The sequence below is a fragment of the Citrus clementina genome, unplaced genomic scaffold (assembly GCF_000493195.1).
Source record: "Citrus clementina cultivar Clemenules unplaced genomic scaffold, Citrus_clementina_v1.0 scaffold_6, whole genome shotgun sequence".
In the NCBI taxonomy this organism is placed as follows: domain Eukaryota; kingdom Viridiplantae; phylum Streptophyta; class Magnoliopsida; order Sapindales; family Rutaceae; genus Citrus; species Citrus x clementina.
Genome location: NW_006262139.1, coordinates 17,974,109 through 17,991,133, shown reverse-complemented (window position 1 = coordinate 17,991,133; position 17,025 = coordinate 17,974,109). Strand labels below are relative to the sequence as shown.

Below are 17,025 nucleotides of genomic sequence, written 5' to 3'. Positions count from 1 at the left end.
TTAATTGTCAGTGCCTTGTTTTCCATTTGCAGCAACCACTTTGAAGGGCGGGAAAAGTTTTTGAATCCCCTTGGTTAACGAGTTATGTATTTGACTTTGTGCTTGATATTTTGTTTCTGTTTTGCCCCATCATCTTTGTTCCCATGCAACTGTCTATTAAGTTAGATTGTTACCCTGTAAATTCCATATGTTGTTCGTTCCGCATACTTTTCAGCCTATCTGACATAACTAAATATTGATATGGATATATAAAAATTTAGATACTGATATACGTGTAGAATGAACAATTTTGATATTATCCTTTAAATTTAGGTACAAACGACCTCATAGCCGTGGCATGCGGGGATATTTCTCCTAAGTTTGGGAGTAGACACTGCCCCACCTTGGGCTTAGAGATCTGGATTGCTCCATTATGATATTAGACTTAGAGGCTGGGCCTTACTACGCGGAAAGCACCCCAAAAAAAAAAAAAAAAAAAGAAAGCCACCAATAGTTGACTGAATGCATGTTGAAAATGAAGATTCTGAATTAGTTTCTTTGCGCACAAGAACTAATGCATTTTAGACGTTTATATGTTGCTTGTCTGACTTTAAAGCTTGAAAAATGAGGGCCACATTACTTTATTGTTTCATACTCTTAAAATCACAGTCTTGGGTGGTCCATTTGGGTGGTGTGGAATCAATGTCAAGTAGTTGTAGTTGACAGACTGGTTTGTTGATACTTCTTTTTGCACATGTTGAGTGTCTTTGCTTCCAAGTGCTTGTTTTCAAGTTTATAATGAGTTTGAAAGTGGGGACGACTAACCAGTGAATTGAAGTTCTTCATTTTATCTCTGCCAAGAATTGTTGGTTCCTCTTTTCTTTTTGTCAATGAACTGGATGAGAATTATATGAAAATATATTTGTGATTACACTTGGCCTTACAAATTTCATTGCAGTTAAAAATATATGAAAATGACAAATTTGAAATGCATGGTAGCCACTTAAATATGTTAAAGCTTGTTAAACTTGTCACGGGTCTTTCTGGTGGACGATCTTGATCGATGTTCAATGCTGCGGCTTGTCTTGTTGACATAGAAACATGTCACATGTACCATGAATAATTATTGATGGTAGGATGTTGATATTAGAACACAAGCAAGGATTTGTGGTTTAAGTATTGGCAAATCTAAAGGTTTGTGATAAAAAGATAGTGGCGGGAACACAGTGCAGGTTTTGTCTGTGTGACTGCGATTTTCTTGTTTGGAAGTTCATATTATTTGTTTCTCATCGAGGATATTATAGCATAATGTCTTGTTGACATAGAAACATGTCACATATACCATGAATAATTGATGGTAGCATGTTGATATTAGGACACGAGCAAGGATTTGTTGTAAGTAGGCATAATAAATCGGCAAATCTAAAGGCTTTGTGACATAATGGTAGCACTGGGGACACTGCAAGTTTTTGTCTGTGTGATTGTGATTTTCTTGTTTAGAAGTTAATAATATTTGTTGTCATCGGGTATATTATAGCATAATATGTGTGGTGTTAAACTAGGCAGTTTGGTGTGAAAAGCTTAACATGTAACTGAGGAACTCATGCAGAAACTTTTATTTGGAAGTAGAAGACCGAAGTGAAAAGATACTAAATTTATAAAGAAAACAAAGAGAAATGAGTGGCTTACAGGATAGAGAAAAGAAAGATTTAACTTGTTAGATTGTGGGTAGCGAACTTATGGGAATCGAATCATATTTAGTATTTGGTAAGAATGTGCATAGCGTATCATGTGGTGACAAATACAACAATGGGGAATACTAGAATTTGCAATTTGGGTGTCTTTGCTGAGCTGGTAGGTGCCGTTCAGTGTCACCATGAGCATATTGACATTATGGGTCTCCTTTGTTTCAAGTGCCTTTTTACATATTCCTTTTAACTTTCTGGGAATATGGAACTTTTGAGCTTTCCAGTTTTCACCTAGTAATCTGAAGATGAATGGATGGATTCATCTGACGAGGTAGAAAGGAAAGGTAAGCGTTATATAAATAAATAAATGCTTAAACTGCTGATTGCTACCGACCAAAACTAGCCTCCAAAATTTTTTCCAATGTTAAAAAATGATTTGTTCTTGCTGACAAATCTTATGTTGTCGCCATCTTCTGGGTTTCTATCATGCACATTGGATTCGATTTTCCATTTGGAGCATTGTCGATTCTGATTTTGATGTTATTGTTAAATGGGCTGACGTTAACAATAGTAATTAGTGTGAGATGGCGACTTTTTATCTAAAGATGCTTCTATAAAAATGCTTAGTATGCACTGAGATATTCGTCATTCTATGATATTTTTTAAAGCTTTTACCGTTTCATATTTGAAATTTGTGCATCAATCTCTCCACTCTCCTGTTGTCAAGCTCAAATTGAGTTTGTTTGCTTTGACTTAATGGATTTTATTTCAATCCGTTAAGTCATTAAATTTTCTTTTTCCAACACAATGAAAACTTTCAATTATTTAGTTATTAAGTTAATAAATATGAATAACATTATTAAAAAATATTCTCTTAAATATCCTTATCTAATTAATTAATTTTCATTCATATTTGGGTAAAATTTACTAATTTAATGATAGATTATTATATAACTTGTGATAACATAATGATAGATTATTATTTTTATTTTTATCTTTTTATTTTACTTAAATTAGTATTATTTATCTCAAAAATTTTGTGTGAATATTTTTCGTATAAAAATATCATGAACTAAAATAAAATTAATTAATATACACCAACTTAGAATATTAAAGAGTTGTACTCAGTTCAACATGACCTATGTTAAAATAATATGTTTATTTATTTATGCTCTTTAAGATATTTGTTTCTTGTCTAACACTTATAATTTGTAATGGCAAAAATAGAAATATACTAGTCTTCATATTTTTTAAGTTATAAAATAATTTAATACTTATTTTTAGTGATTTAGACAAAAAAAAATGTATCAATTAAATTCAAACATTTAACTCTCTTAAGAGTTTAGAGTAATTTAAGTCTATTCATGTTTCAAACAAAAAAATATATCAAGCTTAAATTGCTAGTTTATTAAAATATAATAATGACACGCCACTCTATATGCACACACACACACATTTACAACAGTCACTATATATAATGTAATTTTACTAATCAATTGTCACTGATCGTGATGTATGAAAGACCCTTTCATTGAAGGATAACGATGTTAATAGTTGTACAAATTAAAAGTCGAGAATTTCATCAATGGCTAGGGTAGATAGATTTTTTTGATCAAAATACATTCAATCTATTTTATTACTCTTAAATATAGCAGACAAACATTGATGAATAGGGGGAAAAGTAATGTTATAAGATAGACACAACTTATATTCTATCGAATTGCTCTTGAGCTCTTTTAATCATTTTTACCTCTAATGTTTGACCGTCATTTCATACAAAGACAAGAGCACATATAGGTCTGATCTTATAAACCTATTTATTTGATTTCTGGATCGCTATTTGATAATTTTTTTTTTGTCTTAACCATGAGGTATTATGGAGAGGGTTCCAACTGTAGGAGGCACCTTTAAGCCCGTACCGCAACCCATATTAGAAGTTTTCGCTCAAATCGAGAGGTACATGTTCTCCCAACAAAGGTGGCTTCCCTATGACTCGAACTGGGGAGCAAACCCAATCAAACCACTTAAGGTGACTCCATTACCAGTGGAGCCAACACTTTGTTGGTTCGCCATTTGATAATTTAATAATTTGATAATTTGATATAACGACAGGTCTCCCATAAGACCGAATCTTATAAACCTCGTAATTTGATACGACGACAGATCTCTTATTGGATCAATCTTATAGGCCTACAGCCTGTAATTTTCTGGCCTTTTGTAAGAGCTTTTCAATTAACAAGCTCTCTTTTACTCTTACTTACCATTTTCAGCGCGAGAAAGTGTGCTTTTTATCAATTTATGTGAAGATGAGGTGCCCACTACTAACTATTAAGGGAGAGGGGAGCCTAACTTCAGAGACTAAGTCTAAGGAACTTTTGATATTACATTTAAATAAAAATTAGCATTAGCTCAGCCCTTACATGATATATAACGCCAAGCTCCAATGAGATTGCACTCGGCCAACTTCAATACGTTATCGTACTTAATTTTTTTAATCCCCTGTTGATCTATCTATATATATATAATTCTACACCAATTACATTAAACTAATCATTAAAATAATACAAGGGATTTATTAGTATTATGGATTGATGGCCTTTGTATAATAGATCCAAGTCAGGAGTCAAAACGGCCACAACTAGATGAAGGGAGTCACTCTAAAAGGATCATGATCTTCTCTTAATCTGAGCACTCTTGATATTTTATAAATATTATGCTACTTATATTTTAATATTAGTGAATAATTATAATTTAATTTATTAATTATTAATTATATTAATAAAATTTAATTAAATAAAGATCAGATCAAAAGAGGATCAATATTCTAAAACCGGCCTTAGGCAATCGGATAATTACAAGCTTAATTAAATTTGACATTAAATGATAAATTGGTTAAAGAAGAAAAATATCATAGACTAATCAGCGGAAACTGGACACCTGTCCCTTCCTGCACCGCAAATTAGTACTCAGCCACACAAATTTTAGCATCCTATATATACAATCATTATATTTGCCTTTCAAGTGAAGATAGAGGCTGCATAATGATAACATATTTTTTTAAAAAAATTAATAATAATAGTGATTTCTTATCATTGTGGGCGAGTGCGACTCCAACTGTTATTTTATTTTAATTTTTTAAAATTATAGTAATACTTGTTTTTATTCTTATTCTTATCATCGGCATCGATCCATTCAGGACCATCGCTCACCGCCCGTGCTGTTCATCCTTTTTTTTTTTTTTCTTTGATTCTTCCAGTTGCGTCCAATTAAAATTCAAATTTTCGTGTCGACGCCACGTGATTGGGGCGTCGCACCCGTGTTAGACTTTTGCTTGCTTTTCGATTGTGCGCCTTTTTGGTAATTTAACCTTTCTATTCTTCGCATGATTAAATGTAAACTAACGCTTGGGCCCTTAAATTTGTCCAAATAAGAATTAACAATCTAACTTTATTGTTTCATAAACAAACCACTAAATAATTAATGATTTCTTTTATTTTTTTTTTAAGATAGAGAATGGGATCCAACTATGGTGTAACTGTGATACCATACATGGCTGAATCTATTAAGAGGCTGTCATGGGTCGTGGTAATATAAAAAAAAAGTTTAATACTCAATATTTTATATTAAAATAAACAAATATTAATAAAATACCTATTTTATAGGTTTGAAAAAAAAATTTGACCCCTCTAATCAAGATTGGCTTATTTCCCCCCTAATACCATACCACAGTTGTTTTCAGCTAATGGATTTCTTCTAATGGTTATATCTAATTATATCATTGTTTTAACAATTAAGAAAATTAACATCTAAAATATTTTATTAATGAGTTCTTTTTATTTATTATTTTATTAATTTCAGTAGACTTTAAAATATATTAATATTCTCATCTTTATGTAAATAGACAAAAATTACTAACCAGAGAAAAGGAGTGCGGATGTTCATTTTTGAAACGGAAAAGGTCTAGACGTTTATTTCTTAAATAATTGTGTAAAATTGCCTATTTAAGGAAAAAATGAGGGCCTTGACGTATTTTCCCCCTAAAATTAATTAAACCACCCACTGACCCGTTACCATGGGTCCATGACCCGTGCCCCACATTACACTCTCTATATAAAAGCATGGATCGTTTATTTTGTTATTCAAGACGTAAAAAACCAAAATAGCAAGCGAGTGCCTAGTGGGTGACCCTCCCCCTCCCTCATCCCTCTCCCTCAAACTCAAAGCACCTATAAAAAAATTTAGGGCTACAGCAGCTCACCTGATTTTCATAAACTGGAACCATTCAAGCATTGGAATTTAGGAATGACAAAGGTCTATCCAAACGCCAACGTAGCAGCAGCCGCCACCGCAACTGCCCCCTCTATCCCCGCCAAGCCCCAGGCTTCCGACGCGAATGCGACGGTGCTGACTGTCTGGAAGAAGTCTCTTCTCTTCAACTGCAACGGATTCACCGTCTTTGACAGCAAAGGAGACTTGGTTTTTAGAGTCGATAATTACATCCAAGGCGTAAAGGGTGAAATCGTCCTTATGGACGCCGCTGGCAAATCCCTCCTCACCATCCGTCGTAAGGTATATATATATATATATATATATAGTTTTTGTAGCTGTTGTGGTTTCGACTTAATTTAATGATCGCGATGGTAATTTTATTAAATATAATTTAAATTTACGTGTGATCATTCAGAGGTTGAGCCTTGGAGACAACTGGCTGGTGTACGACGGAGAGAAAACGGACGTGAATCCGCGGTTCTCCGTGAAGAAGCACGTCAACATCCTTACCAACAAGTGTCTGGCGCACGTCAGCTGCAAAGGTGGTGACGGATCGTCGTCGTCGTCGCCGACGAACAACAAGAACGTGCTGTACGAGATTGAGGGGTCGTACGCGCAGAGAGCGTGCGCGGTGTACGACGGGAGGAGGAGGCGCGTGGCGGAGATAAAGAAGAAAGAGGCCGTCGGAGGAGTGGCGTTCGGCTCCGACGTCTTTCGCCTGATAGTGCAGCCCGAAATGGAGACGGCCGTTGCCATGGGTCTTGTCATTCTCCTCGACCAGATGTTCGGATCTTCCGGGCGCCTTTCCTTATAAAATTTTAACTTTAATTTCATCCAACTTATCATCTTTTTTTTTTTCCTTCTGCATAAATAGGAAGGTATATATATATATACATATATATACTGCTCTTGATCAACTTTTTTCCACCGGCGGGAAGTGGCAGAAGCACCGATAGCACCACTGTCGTCTCCTCACCCCCTTTTACCACGTCATCTTTTTTTTTTTTTTTGGGGTTTTTGTTTGGCTTTTTTTTTTTTTTTTTTTGAAGTCCTTAGCTTTGGTTTTTTTCCTTTTTAATAAAAAAACCAAGCTAAAAATGGGGGGTGTAGTATATACTCAGACAGAAATTATAGTTTTTTTTTTTTTTTTTTGGGCTTAATTTTCCTTTGTCGTGGTGTCTTGGTGTGACCATTCCCAATTTCCTTATGTAAAAACCATTTTTCCTTTGTTGAAATAATAAAGGAAGAAAATTTTATCAATCAAGCGGAACCCGAAATTATCCTGTGCTTCTTCTTTCAAAGAAAGAAATTTTTATGAATCAAGCTTTTCATCTTTCAAAGAAAGGAATTACCCTGCTTACAGGATAAGAAAGAAATTATCGTGCTTCAAGGAATAAATATGTTTACGTTTATAATCCATGCACGTAATGTGTAAGCTATGATTATCGTCTGTCGAAAGAAAAGTAAAAGAAAATGATAATTGAAGGGTATTATTTACATTACGGCTTCGTAATTATGGAAAGGGGAAATGGCCCAACAAATTATTTTGTCTATTATTGTTTTTAGACTATTAATAAAATGAAATACTAAAAAATTATCAAAAATTTAAGTGATAAATTCTAAAAAGGAAGGAATATAAAGTTTCTGTTTATGAAATTATGAATCACGACTTTTGTAATCATGAATGCAAATTATGTTCCTCTCTTTTTTTTTATACCGAAACATGAATATCAATCATTTACCTAAGATATTAAAATTAGCCATCGTAATTATATGTTTGCATCACTTCAAACGCTTTGAAGGTTAAAAAGTTAAAAAGTTTGATTTGTAGGAAATTAGGGATCCGTATATCTATGTTCATATGCTTTGAAATTGTATATTCGTGTAGATATTTAATTTCTTAATTAGTTGAGTTGTTTCACGCTCCTTAGAAAATGATGATGTATAAGCTTATGTATAGATACGTAAATCCACCAAAAAACTTGTTCTTCCCATTAGATATTTTTATATATAAATGTTGTGATTACTTAACAATAATTAATATAAAAACCAATATTCGACTGAGTAGGTAAGGACTGCTCTTCATTAACTAGAGCTTTGTCTAAGAGAAGACTATTGAGTAATTGAGCTACCTTACATTGACAAAAAAAATAATGAGTGACACTCATGGAGTTTCTATATAAGATAGACCACTTTATTTAAAAGTTAATCTTGTAAGTTCGATATTGGAATATCTAGACCCACCTTGCAACACATGTTTTCATATCTATGATATAGCGCCTACTTTTGACTAAGTTAAACATGTCTTCAATGCAAAAAAGTATTTTTTTCAAGTATCTTTTAATTGTTATGATGAAAGCTTATGAAAAAGAAGAGAATGAACTTGTAGTTGAGTTTATTAGGATAAACTCAAATATATTGACATTTGAAATTATATATTCATGAAATTTTTGGTTAGATAACTTTGTTATGTACAATTTATGTTTGGTTCAAAACGAACCAAATATAATATTTCCCTAATAGATGGTTCCCGTTTTGGTATTCAGTGAAACCTTAGTACCTTTTTCTCCTTTTATTTTGAGTTTTACATACCATTTTTACAGCGTGACCCTGTTCTATTCTATCTGATTTTTTGTAGCAAAGAAATCATTATAATATTTATATGAGAAAATATCCACTGTCCACCCATTTTTTACAATTTTTAAAAAAATACACAATTCCTTCTTTTTTTTGGCTGGAATCCACCTAAAGTTACATTTTATCTCATTTTTCCACTTCTGTTTGGAATCCGTTAAGAAAACTAACGAAAACTTACAAAAAAGGACCATTTTACCCCTAAAACAAAAATTATAATTTCACCCTAAAATGCCAAAAATAATCAGATTGAATGATGAATATCATTATTGGTACGTTAATGAAGTACAAAAAAATCTTAACGACTAGAGATTATAACTCAGTGAATAATAAAACTCTATTTATCTTAAATTCAATTGATGGTTTACGAGATTGGGTTATTTTTAATATTACTGTTATAATTTAGCATTATAATTACAGACATATTTAAAAAAAAAACTTGCATTTGATGGTTGTGGAATTAATTTCTTTATTGACCGATGGGGAAAAAATTAGATTTAATCTGATTATTTTTGACAATTTTTAAGGTGAAATTGTAATTTTCGTTTTGAGGCGTAAAATGGTCATTTTTTTAAGTTTCCGTCAGTTTTCTTAACGGATTCCAAACGGAAGTGGAAAAGTGAAACAAAATGTAACTTTAGGTGGATTCCAGCTAAAAAAATAAGGAATTGTGTATTTTTAAAAAAGTTAGAAAAAACGGGTGGACGGTGGATATTTTCCCTATTTATATTTACTTTTGTATGAAAACTTATGATTTAACAACAACTTTTTTTTTTTTAAGATAAAAGAAAGAGAAACAACGGGCTTTGAGTTTATTTAGGCCCACTGACTTCCGCCGTTTATAAAGCAAGTTTCGAATAGAATGGGCTTTGAGTTTTTCCACAAATGGGAAAATTAAAAGGGTTTCTCGAGAAAGTTAGTGGGTGCTAATAGCACTTCTCTTGTTGCACAATTGGCTGCCTGACCCAACAAGAAGTCAAGAACTTACATATGAAAGGGAAATTATCAGCTTATAGATTTACCACGCTATCAAAAATATTATAAAAATTTAAATTTGTTCAATTTTTCATTCTAAATTTTCTAATTTATATCAACCATCCATCAAAATATTAATATTATTAAAATATTTAAATGAATTAAATAAAATAACCACTTTACCCTTGAATTTAAAGAAAATCATCAGTTATCCACCTGAAATTTATCTTGTTATTAAAAATACTACAAAATTTTAAATTTATTTAATTTTCCACCTTAATTTTGTAATTTATATCAATCTTCCACCAAAATGCTAACATTGTTAGAATATTTTACAGAAAATAAATAAAATGATAATTTATCATTTTATAAAATGACCATTTTACCCTTAAAATCAAGGGCATTTTGACTTTTCACCATAAATAAATAAATTTGAAAAAAAAATTGAGCAAACTCTTTGTTTTAAATAAAATCCACCATGATTTTGATTCCTAACAAGAATTTGCATCAAATCCTTCATCAGCTACACAAAACCAAAAATGAAATAAAATACATCTCATTATCTTCTTCCTTATCTTCTATCTCTATAGATTTCAAGGATTCATAAATCAATACTAAATTCGTACCAAATACTTCATCACTAAATCCTTCAACCGTCTACAATAATTGATAAAAACATGCATCGTGCTGTGAAGAACAACCATTGAGGAGTCTTGTGGTGAACTTTTAGCTATCCATGAGATTAGTGGCAGTGGCGGTGGCAATGACAATCCACACCAATGGTGGGTCGGACTCAACAAATTGGATTTGACTGGGTGTTTATGAAATTGAATTTAAAGATTAGATTGATTGAGCATCTATGAATTAGAGTTTAGGGTAATTTATGGAGTGATTGAGTGTTTTGAAGGACCGTTGATACAAATTTTAAAACTTAGAGTATCATCAAAAGACTCTCCGAATGAAATTTTACTATTTATTTGAAAGTCATATCAGCATTTAAGACTCTAAAAGATACTTTAATTAAGTTTTTTCAAATAAGAAATGTCTAAAATACACTTGTGATATCATAAATTATGAACAGTAGTTAACATTTTGGTGAACAGTTAATATAAATTGTAAACTTGAGTGAAAAATTGAAAAAAAAAATTACAATATTTTTTATAACATTATAAATATTAAGTATATAATTGATAATTTCCCTGTATATAAAATTACGAATTCCGCTAAGTCTTGGAAAGGGAAAAAACTTCTTGATGTATTTTGAACATAGATTCAAAACTAACATACATGGAAAATCAATCATTGATTAACCTAAAATATTGATAATAATTATATGCTTACCACAATGCCTTTTTGGGTGTTTTGCAAATTGCAATTACGTTTATGAAGGCAGATTAAATTGAATCGTCATTACATTTCCTTTTTTCAAAGTTGAATTGAGTTGTGAGGTAAAAGGTGATGACACGCCGAACCATTTTTTTTAGCCTGCTTAATGAGCTCATTTAAAAATAAACTGAGAATATTGACGTACCTGTAACAAAGAAAAGCCTGACGCATGACGGCATGAGGTTTGGCTCTGTGTTCAGTTAATTTTAATCATCATTATTCATATCAGTTTCGTCGAGCAATTATTATGAATAAAACAACAACAAATCAAGAAAGCATGCCCATAGACTAATGCGTGCTGCGTGACTCATTCCAAAAAGGTCACCGCAAAACCGCCTTCACCATTTAAATTTACTAATTAATTAACACTGGCCCAAGAACTGATTCTTTAAACACGACGACCCATCGTTGCACCTAACACACTAAAATTTACGCAAGTATAGAAATAGAATATTCGTAGCTAGAAGATTCTTCTTCTTTTTCTTTTTCAAAATTTCTAGAAAAGTATCACGTGATGACGCACGGGTCTGGAGTCAAAAAACAGGACTACGTGTCCCATTGGTTTCTAGATCCAACGGCGAGAGGCGTGCTCTGATTTTGCTATTCAAAGACGTATATAATATTCACGCTCTAATATCAAAGGGTTCGTCCTGGTATTCTCTCTCTGTGTAATATCACTTGTTTGTTTGTTAGCTTTCTACGGACGCGCGATTCGCCTTCAATCCAAAACTAATTAAGAGGTACGCATTTTTTTATTTGTTTTTTTTTTCCTTATTTACAAGTGCGACGTATTTATTATTATTATTATCATCATCTTCGTTTATTTGTGTTGTCGTGAATAACGAGGAGGAAAACTGATTTCAGTTTAGTTGTGTTGCGTTGTGTTGTGACATCAAAAATCTATTTGATCATTGTCGTTGGTTGATTCATTGATTGATTGTTTGATCGCCCAGTGAAAGATGGATAACTGGAAATTAAAAGAGCATCCACAGCTGTCGAGGAATAACATTGTAGCCGTTGTGGTGCTGGATGGCTGGGGTGAGTACAAGCCCGACAAGTATAACTGCATCCATGTCGCCGACACTCCCACCATGGACTCTTTCAAGAAGGTAATCGTAATCTCAGGCTTAATTTATTGTTTTAGATCTGTATTCACTACGGATTTTATTTGATTATTCAGTGGTGTCAGTTGGTTTATTTGTATGTTGATTCGAGGATCTGCTGACTGAGTGTTTGTGTATCTTTGTTTGCTCCGATAGTCTGCACCTGAGAGGTGGAGGTTGGTCCGAGCTCATGGTAGTGCTGTGGGGCTTCCAACTGAAGATGACATGGGTAACAGTGAAGTCGGTCATAATGCACTCGGTGCTGGTCGCATTTTTGCTCAAGGGTAATTGCTTTTATGCCTCTGGCGATGTGTTTATGTTTCTTGTATGTTGGTTTTACGCTGGCAAATATCTAACTATAGTATATGTTATTCAATACGTGGTACCTAGAGAAATTAGATCTTAAGCAATGCAATCTGTAGGACCTTGCCTCAATATTTTAACTGTCAATCTTTTATCATAGGTTTATCAAAAAACTTGGGCAATAAAATTTATTGATAATACTTTTCAGAGTGGAATTCTATTTAGTTAAGATATATATTGTTGCTTTGTACTTAGTGATCTAATTTTGACTAAAAAATTTACCAATTTGATATTTATCACATGCTTTTTAGCCTTCAGTAGTAAGGTTTATTAAAATCTGAATGCAGTGCAAAGCTTGTTGACCTTGCTCTGGCCTCTGGGAAAATCTATCAAGATGAGGGATTTAATTACATTAAGCCGTCTTTTGAAACCGGCACATTGCACCTTATTGGGTTACTGAGTGATGGTGGAGTACACTCTAGGCTTGATCAACTTCAGGTAAGCCTTTTACTTGAGGTCTTGGGGCCATTTTCTCTGTGCTTGATCTTCTGCATGGAGATATTTATTTATTTATTTATTTTGTGCAGTTGTTGCTAAAAGGAGCTAGTGAGCGTGGTGCTAAAAGAATTCGTCTTCATATTCTTACTGACGGGCGTGATGTTTTGGATGGTTCAAGCGTAGGATTCGTAGAAACTATTGAGAAAGATCTTGCAGAATTGCGTGGGAAAGGTGTTGACGCACAGATTGCATCTGGAGGAGGCCGCATGTACGTCACGATGGACCGTTATGAGGTGCGAAATAATATTCACTTAGGATATTTACATGCTTGATCACGGCCTTTAATCTAATATTATTATTGCTCTTTTATACAACCCCTTTGTTCCTTTTTTCTTCTTATTTTGTTTGTTTTGCTGCTGTTTTTGGTTGTTGTTACTTGTCGAATGTCCCCCCATTCTGGATATATTAGCAAGCTAAATTATACGTGTGATGCCTGGGAGATGTTTGAGAAACTGTTCTGAGCTGAAGTTAATTTTGTTTACTGCACAACTACACTCATTTGTTCACAGAACTTGGTACATGTTTTCCCTTAAAGATAGGGATTCTATCAGTCAAGTCATATTTAACCTTGGACATCCCAGGTATCTATGTTGTGAATATAATTATATTAATTGGATTTTTTTGCAGAATGATTGGGATGTTGTCAAACGAGGATGGGATGCCCAAGTTCTTGGAGAAGCTCCACACAAGTTTAAGAGCGCCGTTGAAGCTGTCAAAAAACTAAGGGAACAGCCCAATGCCAATGACCAGTACTTACCTCCATTTGTCATTGTTGATGAAAATGGAAAGGCTGTGGGTCCAATAGTAGATGGTGATGCAGTTGTAACTTTCAACTTCCGAGCTGATCGAATGGTTATGCTTGCTAAGGCCCTTGAATATGAAGATTTTGACAAATTTGATCGAGTTCGGTTCCCTAAAATCCGTTATGCTGGAATGCTTCAATATGATGGGGAGTTGAAACTTCCCAGTCATTACCTTGTGTCTCCTCCAGAGATAGACAGAACATCTGGTGAATATTTAGTGCATAATGGTGTCCGTACTTTTGCTTGCAGGTCCGTTATTTCTCATGTTACCAATATGTACATTCTCTTTTACACAATTTTATTTTGAATTCTGTTAGGCATTGTAACTGGATTAACCATAAATCAACGGCCCGTGTTAATCAACAATTGTTTCTTGGTGGATGGTGAAAAATAATGATAACCCTTCTCAGTGGGAAGACTTTCAGGCCCCAGTTTATGGTGAAAATATAATGATAACCCTTTTCCATGGAAAGATTTTTAGGCCCCAGTATATGGGAATGTGTAAATTTGCTACCAGCTTTGGCTGGAAGAAGGATGGAGGATGAATTTTTCATTTGTTTGTTTTGTATATTCACCTTTTTCTGATTTTTTTTTTTTAATTTTTCACTTTTAAATGATTGAGAGATACTGAGATAGTTGTCTAGATAGTGGGTTTTCTATACTAGGGCTTATTCTGTGTTAAAATCCTGGTCAATATATATTGCTTTTGGCTTCTGTTACTGAATTATGTTAATGTGCAGTGAGACTGTCAAGTTTGGACATGTCACTTTCTTCTGGAATGGAAACCGCTCTGGGTATTTCGACTCGAATTTGGAGGAATATGTGGAAATTCCTAGTGATTCTGGAATTACTTTCAATGTACAGCCCAAGATGAAGGCTTTGGAGATTGCTGAGAGGGCAAAGAAGGCCATCCTTAGTCGCAGGTTCCACCAGGTAATTGACATATAGTGTTTTATGCTGTTACATTCGAGGCAGATGGTTGAAGTTGAGCTGGTTGACCTGTTCCTTGGCTGTTGTTTAGGTACGTGTTAACCTACCAAATAGTGACATGGTGGGGCACACGGGAGATATTGAGGCAACAGTGGTGGCATGCAAGGCTGCTGATGAAGCTGTCAAGGTATGATGGATAACACCAATTGACCTTCAGGATGTCCACTGGTTCTTGTCTGTTTACATATTTTGATAAAGGATTTGAGTGTCCTAAAATTTGCAATATTGATTCATGGTGGCATGGTGATGATTGTACCACTTTTCATTATTTCTAATGTGTATCTTACTGGTTTGCAGATAATCATTGATGCAATAGAGAAAGTTGGTGGAATATATCTTGTTACTGCAGATCATGGCAATGCTGAGGACATGGTCAAGAGGAACAAATCTGGGGAGCCTCTTCTTAAGGATGGCAATATTCAAGTGCTCACGTCTCACACTCTTAAACCCGTAAGATTTCTTAACTGTCTACTGGAAATGTTTTAATAACGGAAAAGAAAATACTCACGTTTCACACTCTTCAACCGTGTTTTAATACGTCTCAGTTGGATGTCTCTGAGCAATGTAAAGTTGGTTAAGTTGGATATGTTGATCCAGAGCTGTAAATTTTTAGCTTTTATTCTTCAGAGTGGCTCAGTTTATTAATATCTACAATAATATGTATTTTTATTTTGGGTGGCTTTAGGTTCAGGATGATTTAATTAATAGATGTTCGCGAAATGTAACCTCAGAATTGGATTGTTTGAGTTTGTTCTGGTTCCTTAATCTACGACTTGCTGAGATTTATGTGTCGAAAAGCAAATTTGCTGATGCATTTTTTTCTGAATATTCTTGTACAGGTTCCCATTGCAATCGGAGGTCCTGGACTGCCAGATAATGTCAAGTTCCGCGCAGATCTCCCTAATGGTGGGCTCGCCAATGTAGCAGCAACTTTTATCAATCTCCATGGATATGAAGCACCTAGTGACTACGAGCCAAGTCTTATTGAAGTAACTGACGACTGAGAAGTAACTGACGACTGGGCGAACAATGGATCGTCGCCTAGATTTTATAACTCCGGAGGAATTCCGTTAAAACGTAAAACAATAAATTGAATTTTGGGGTCTTGAATTCATTTTGATACGCGTGCTGTTTTTCAGCTTACATTTCGATTGCTGTCTGTTGGAGGCAGACAGAACAATATAGCTCAAAATTTATTTTTGTTAGAACTATTACTGGGTCCTTCTTCATCGTATTGTTGTCACCAATGATTCTCTTCTCTTAAGCCATCCAGCCGTGTAGAGAGCATGCATGTCTGGGCGAAAAAACCTGGTGTTTCTAAAGGCCGGACTTACTCATCACAAAAAGACAGATATAAAATATGACCGGAAGTGTTGATTTTATTTTCTATTAATAATGTAAGAGTATTTTTACCACCAATCACCAATCATTCTGTTCCACGTCACGTGCTGCCATACCTGCAATGGACAACGATGTTATTAAGCTTGGTGCTCCTGCTCCTAGGGGTGGGCAAAATCGGATTCGGGTCGGGTTCGGGTTAATTCGATCGGGTTTCGGGTTGTTCGGGTTGGACAAATATTAATCCGAATACAACCCGATCTTACAACCCGATCCGATCCGATCCGATATATATTCGGGTCGGATCGGATCGGGTCAAAAAATCGGGTTGAACTCGGGTAGAATCGGGTTAGGGTTAACAAATCGGATTGAGTTCGGGTTATTTAAGTTCTAATCGGGTTGGGTGAAAGCTTCAAAATTAACGCTAATTATATACCATGAAATGAAAGCTTCAAAATCAAAAGTCACAAAGGGCAAAAACTTGGGTTGGGTACTCGGGTTGGAGGCTTGGCCTTGGAGCAGCAGATCACGGACGGGTTTTCAGCAGCAGATCGGTGGCAGTTGGCGGCAGCAGACGGGCGGACGTGCAACGGTAGATCGCAGACGGCTGGACGCGCAGCGTCGGGGACTGGTCGAAGTTCGGAGAGACAGGAATAGATCGCAGCACTGGAGGTGGAGCGTGTGTGGCCTCCGTTGGCAGTGGCCGTTGGGAGTCGGTAGATCGCGGCACTGCTCTGTGTGTGTGTGTCTCTTGTGAGTTTGTACTTTTGTTTGTGTGTTCTGTGTTTGTGATTTCTTCAATGAATCACATGTTGTGAATCTGTTCAACTATTACAACTTGTGAATCTGTTCTACTGTGACTATGTGAGTGTGATTTGTGTGTGGTGTGCGTGCGTTTAGGTTTAGGTTTAGATTTTTTTTTTTTTTAAGCAACCTGATCGGGTTTTCGGATCGGGTCGGATATAACCCGATCCGATCACAACCCGATCGGGTTTACAA

General features: G+C 34.7%; 2 protein-coding genes across 2 annotated transcripts; both read left to right on the top strand.

Annotated features, from left to right (window-relative positions):
• The first annotated feature begins 5,816 nt into the window (after positions 1–5,816).
• LOC18039947 (protein LURP-one-related 8) lies at positions 5,817–6,790 on the top strand. The gene is made up of 2 exons (XM_006429604.2): positions 5,817–6,236; positions 6,352–6,790. The coding sequence occupies exons 1-2, from the start codon at positions 5,970–5,972 to the stop codon at positions 6,748–6,750; spliced, it is 666 nt and encodes a 221-aa protein (XP_006429667.1). The 5' UTR covers positions 5,817–5,969; the 3' UTR covers positions 6,751–6,790.
• A 4,742-nt stretch (positions 6,791–11,532) lies between these two features.
• On the top strand, positions 11,533–16,070 carry LOC18038086 (2,3-bisphosphoglycerate-independent phosphoglycerate mutase). The gene is made up of 10 exons (XM_006429603.2): positions 11,533–11,671; positions 11,885–12,040; positions 12,191–12,318; positions 12,685–12,835; positions 12,925–13,128; positions 13,523–13,947; positions 14,439–14,631; positions 14,720–14,815; positions 14,986–15,138; positions 15,528–16,070. The coding sequence occupies exons 2-10, from the start codon at positions 11,891–11,893 to the stop codon at positions 15,690–15,692; spliced, it is 1,665 nt and encodes a 554-aa protein (XP_006429666.1). The 5' UTR covers positions 11,533–11,671; positions 11,885–11,890; the 3' UTR covers positions 15,693–16,070.
• Positions 16,071–17,025: the final 955 nt, after the last annotated feature.

What these genes read in the sequence shown, in the direction of transcription:
- LOC18039947 (XM_006429604.2), top strand. Translation starts at nt 5,970, where the DNA reads ATGACAAAGGTCTATCCAAACGCCAACGTAGCAGCAGCCGCCACCGCA. An exon ending in TCCTCACCATCCGTCGTAAG is followed by an intron (nt 6,237 to 6,351) that starts GTATATATATAT and finishes GTGATCATTCAG; the next exon opens with AGGTTGAGCCTTGGAGACAA.
- LOC18038086 (XM_006429603.2), top strand. Translation starts at nt 11,891, where the DNA reads ATGGATAACTGGAAATTAAAAGAGCATCCACAGCTGTCGAGGAATAAC. An exon ending in GTCCGTACTTTTGCTTGCAG is followed by an intron (nt 13,948 to 14,438) that starts GTCCGTTATTTC and finishes GTTAATGTGCAG; the next exon opens with TGAGACTGTCAAGTTTGGAC. An exon ending in CGTCTCACACTCTTAAACCC is followed by an intron (nt 15,139 to 15,527) that starts GTAAGATTTCTT and finishes ATTCTTGTACAG; the next exon opens with GTTCCCATTGCAATCGGAGG.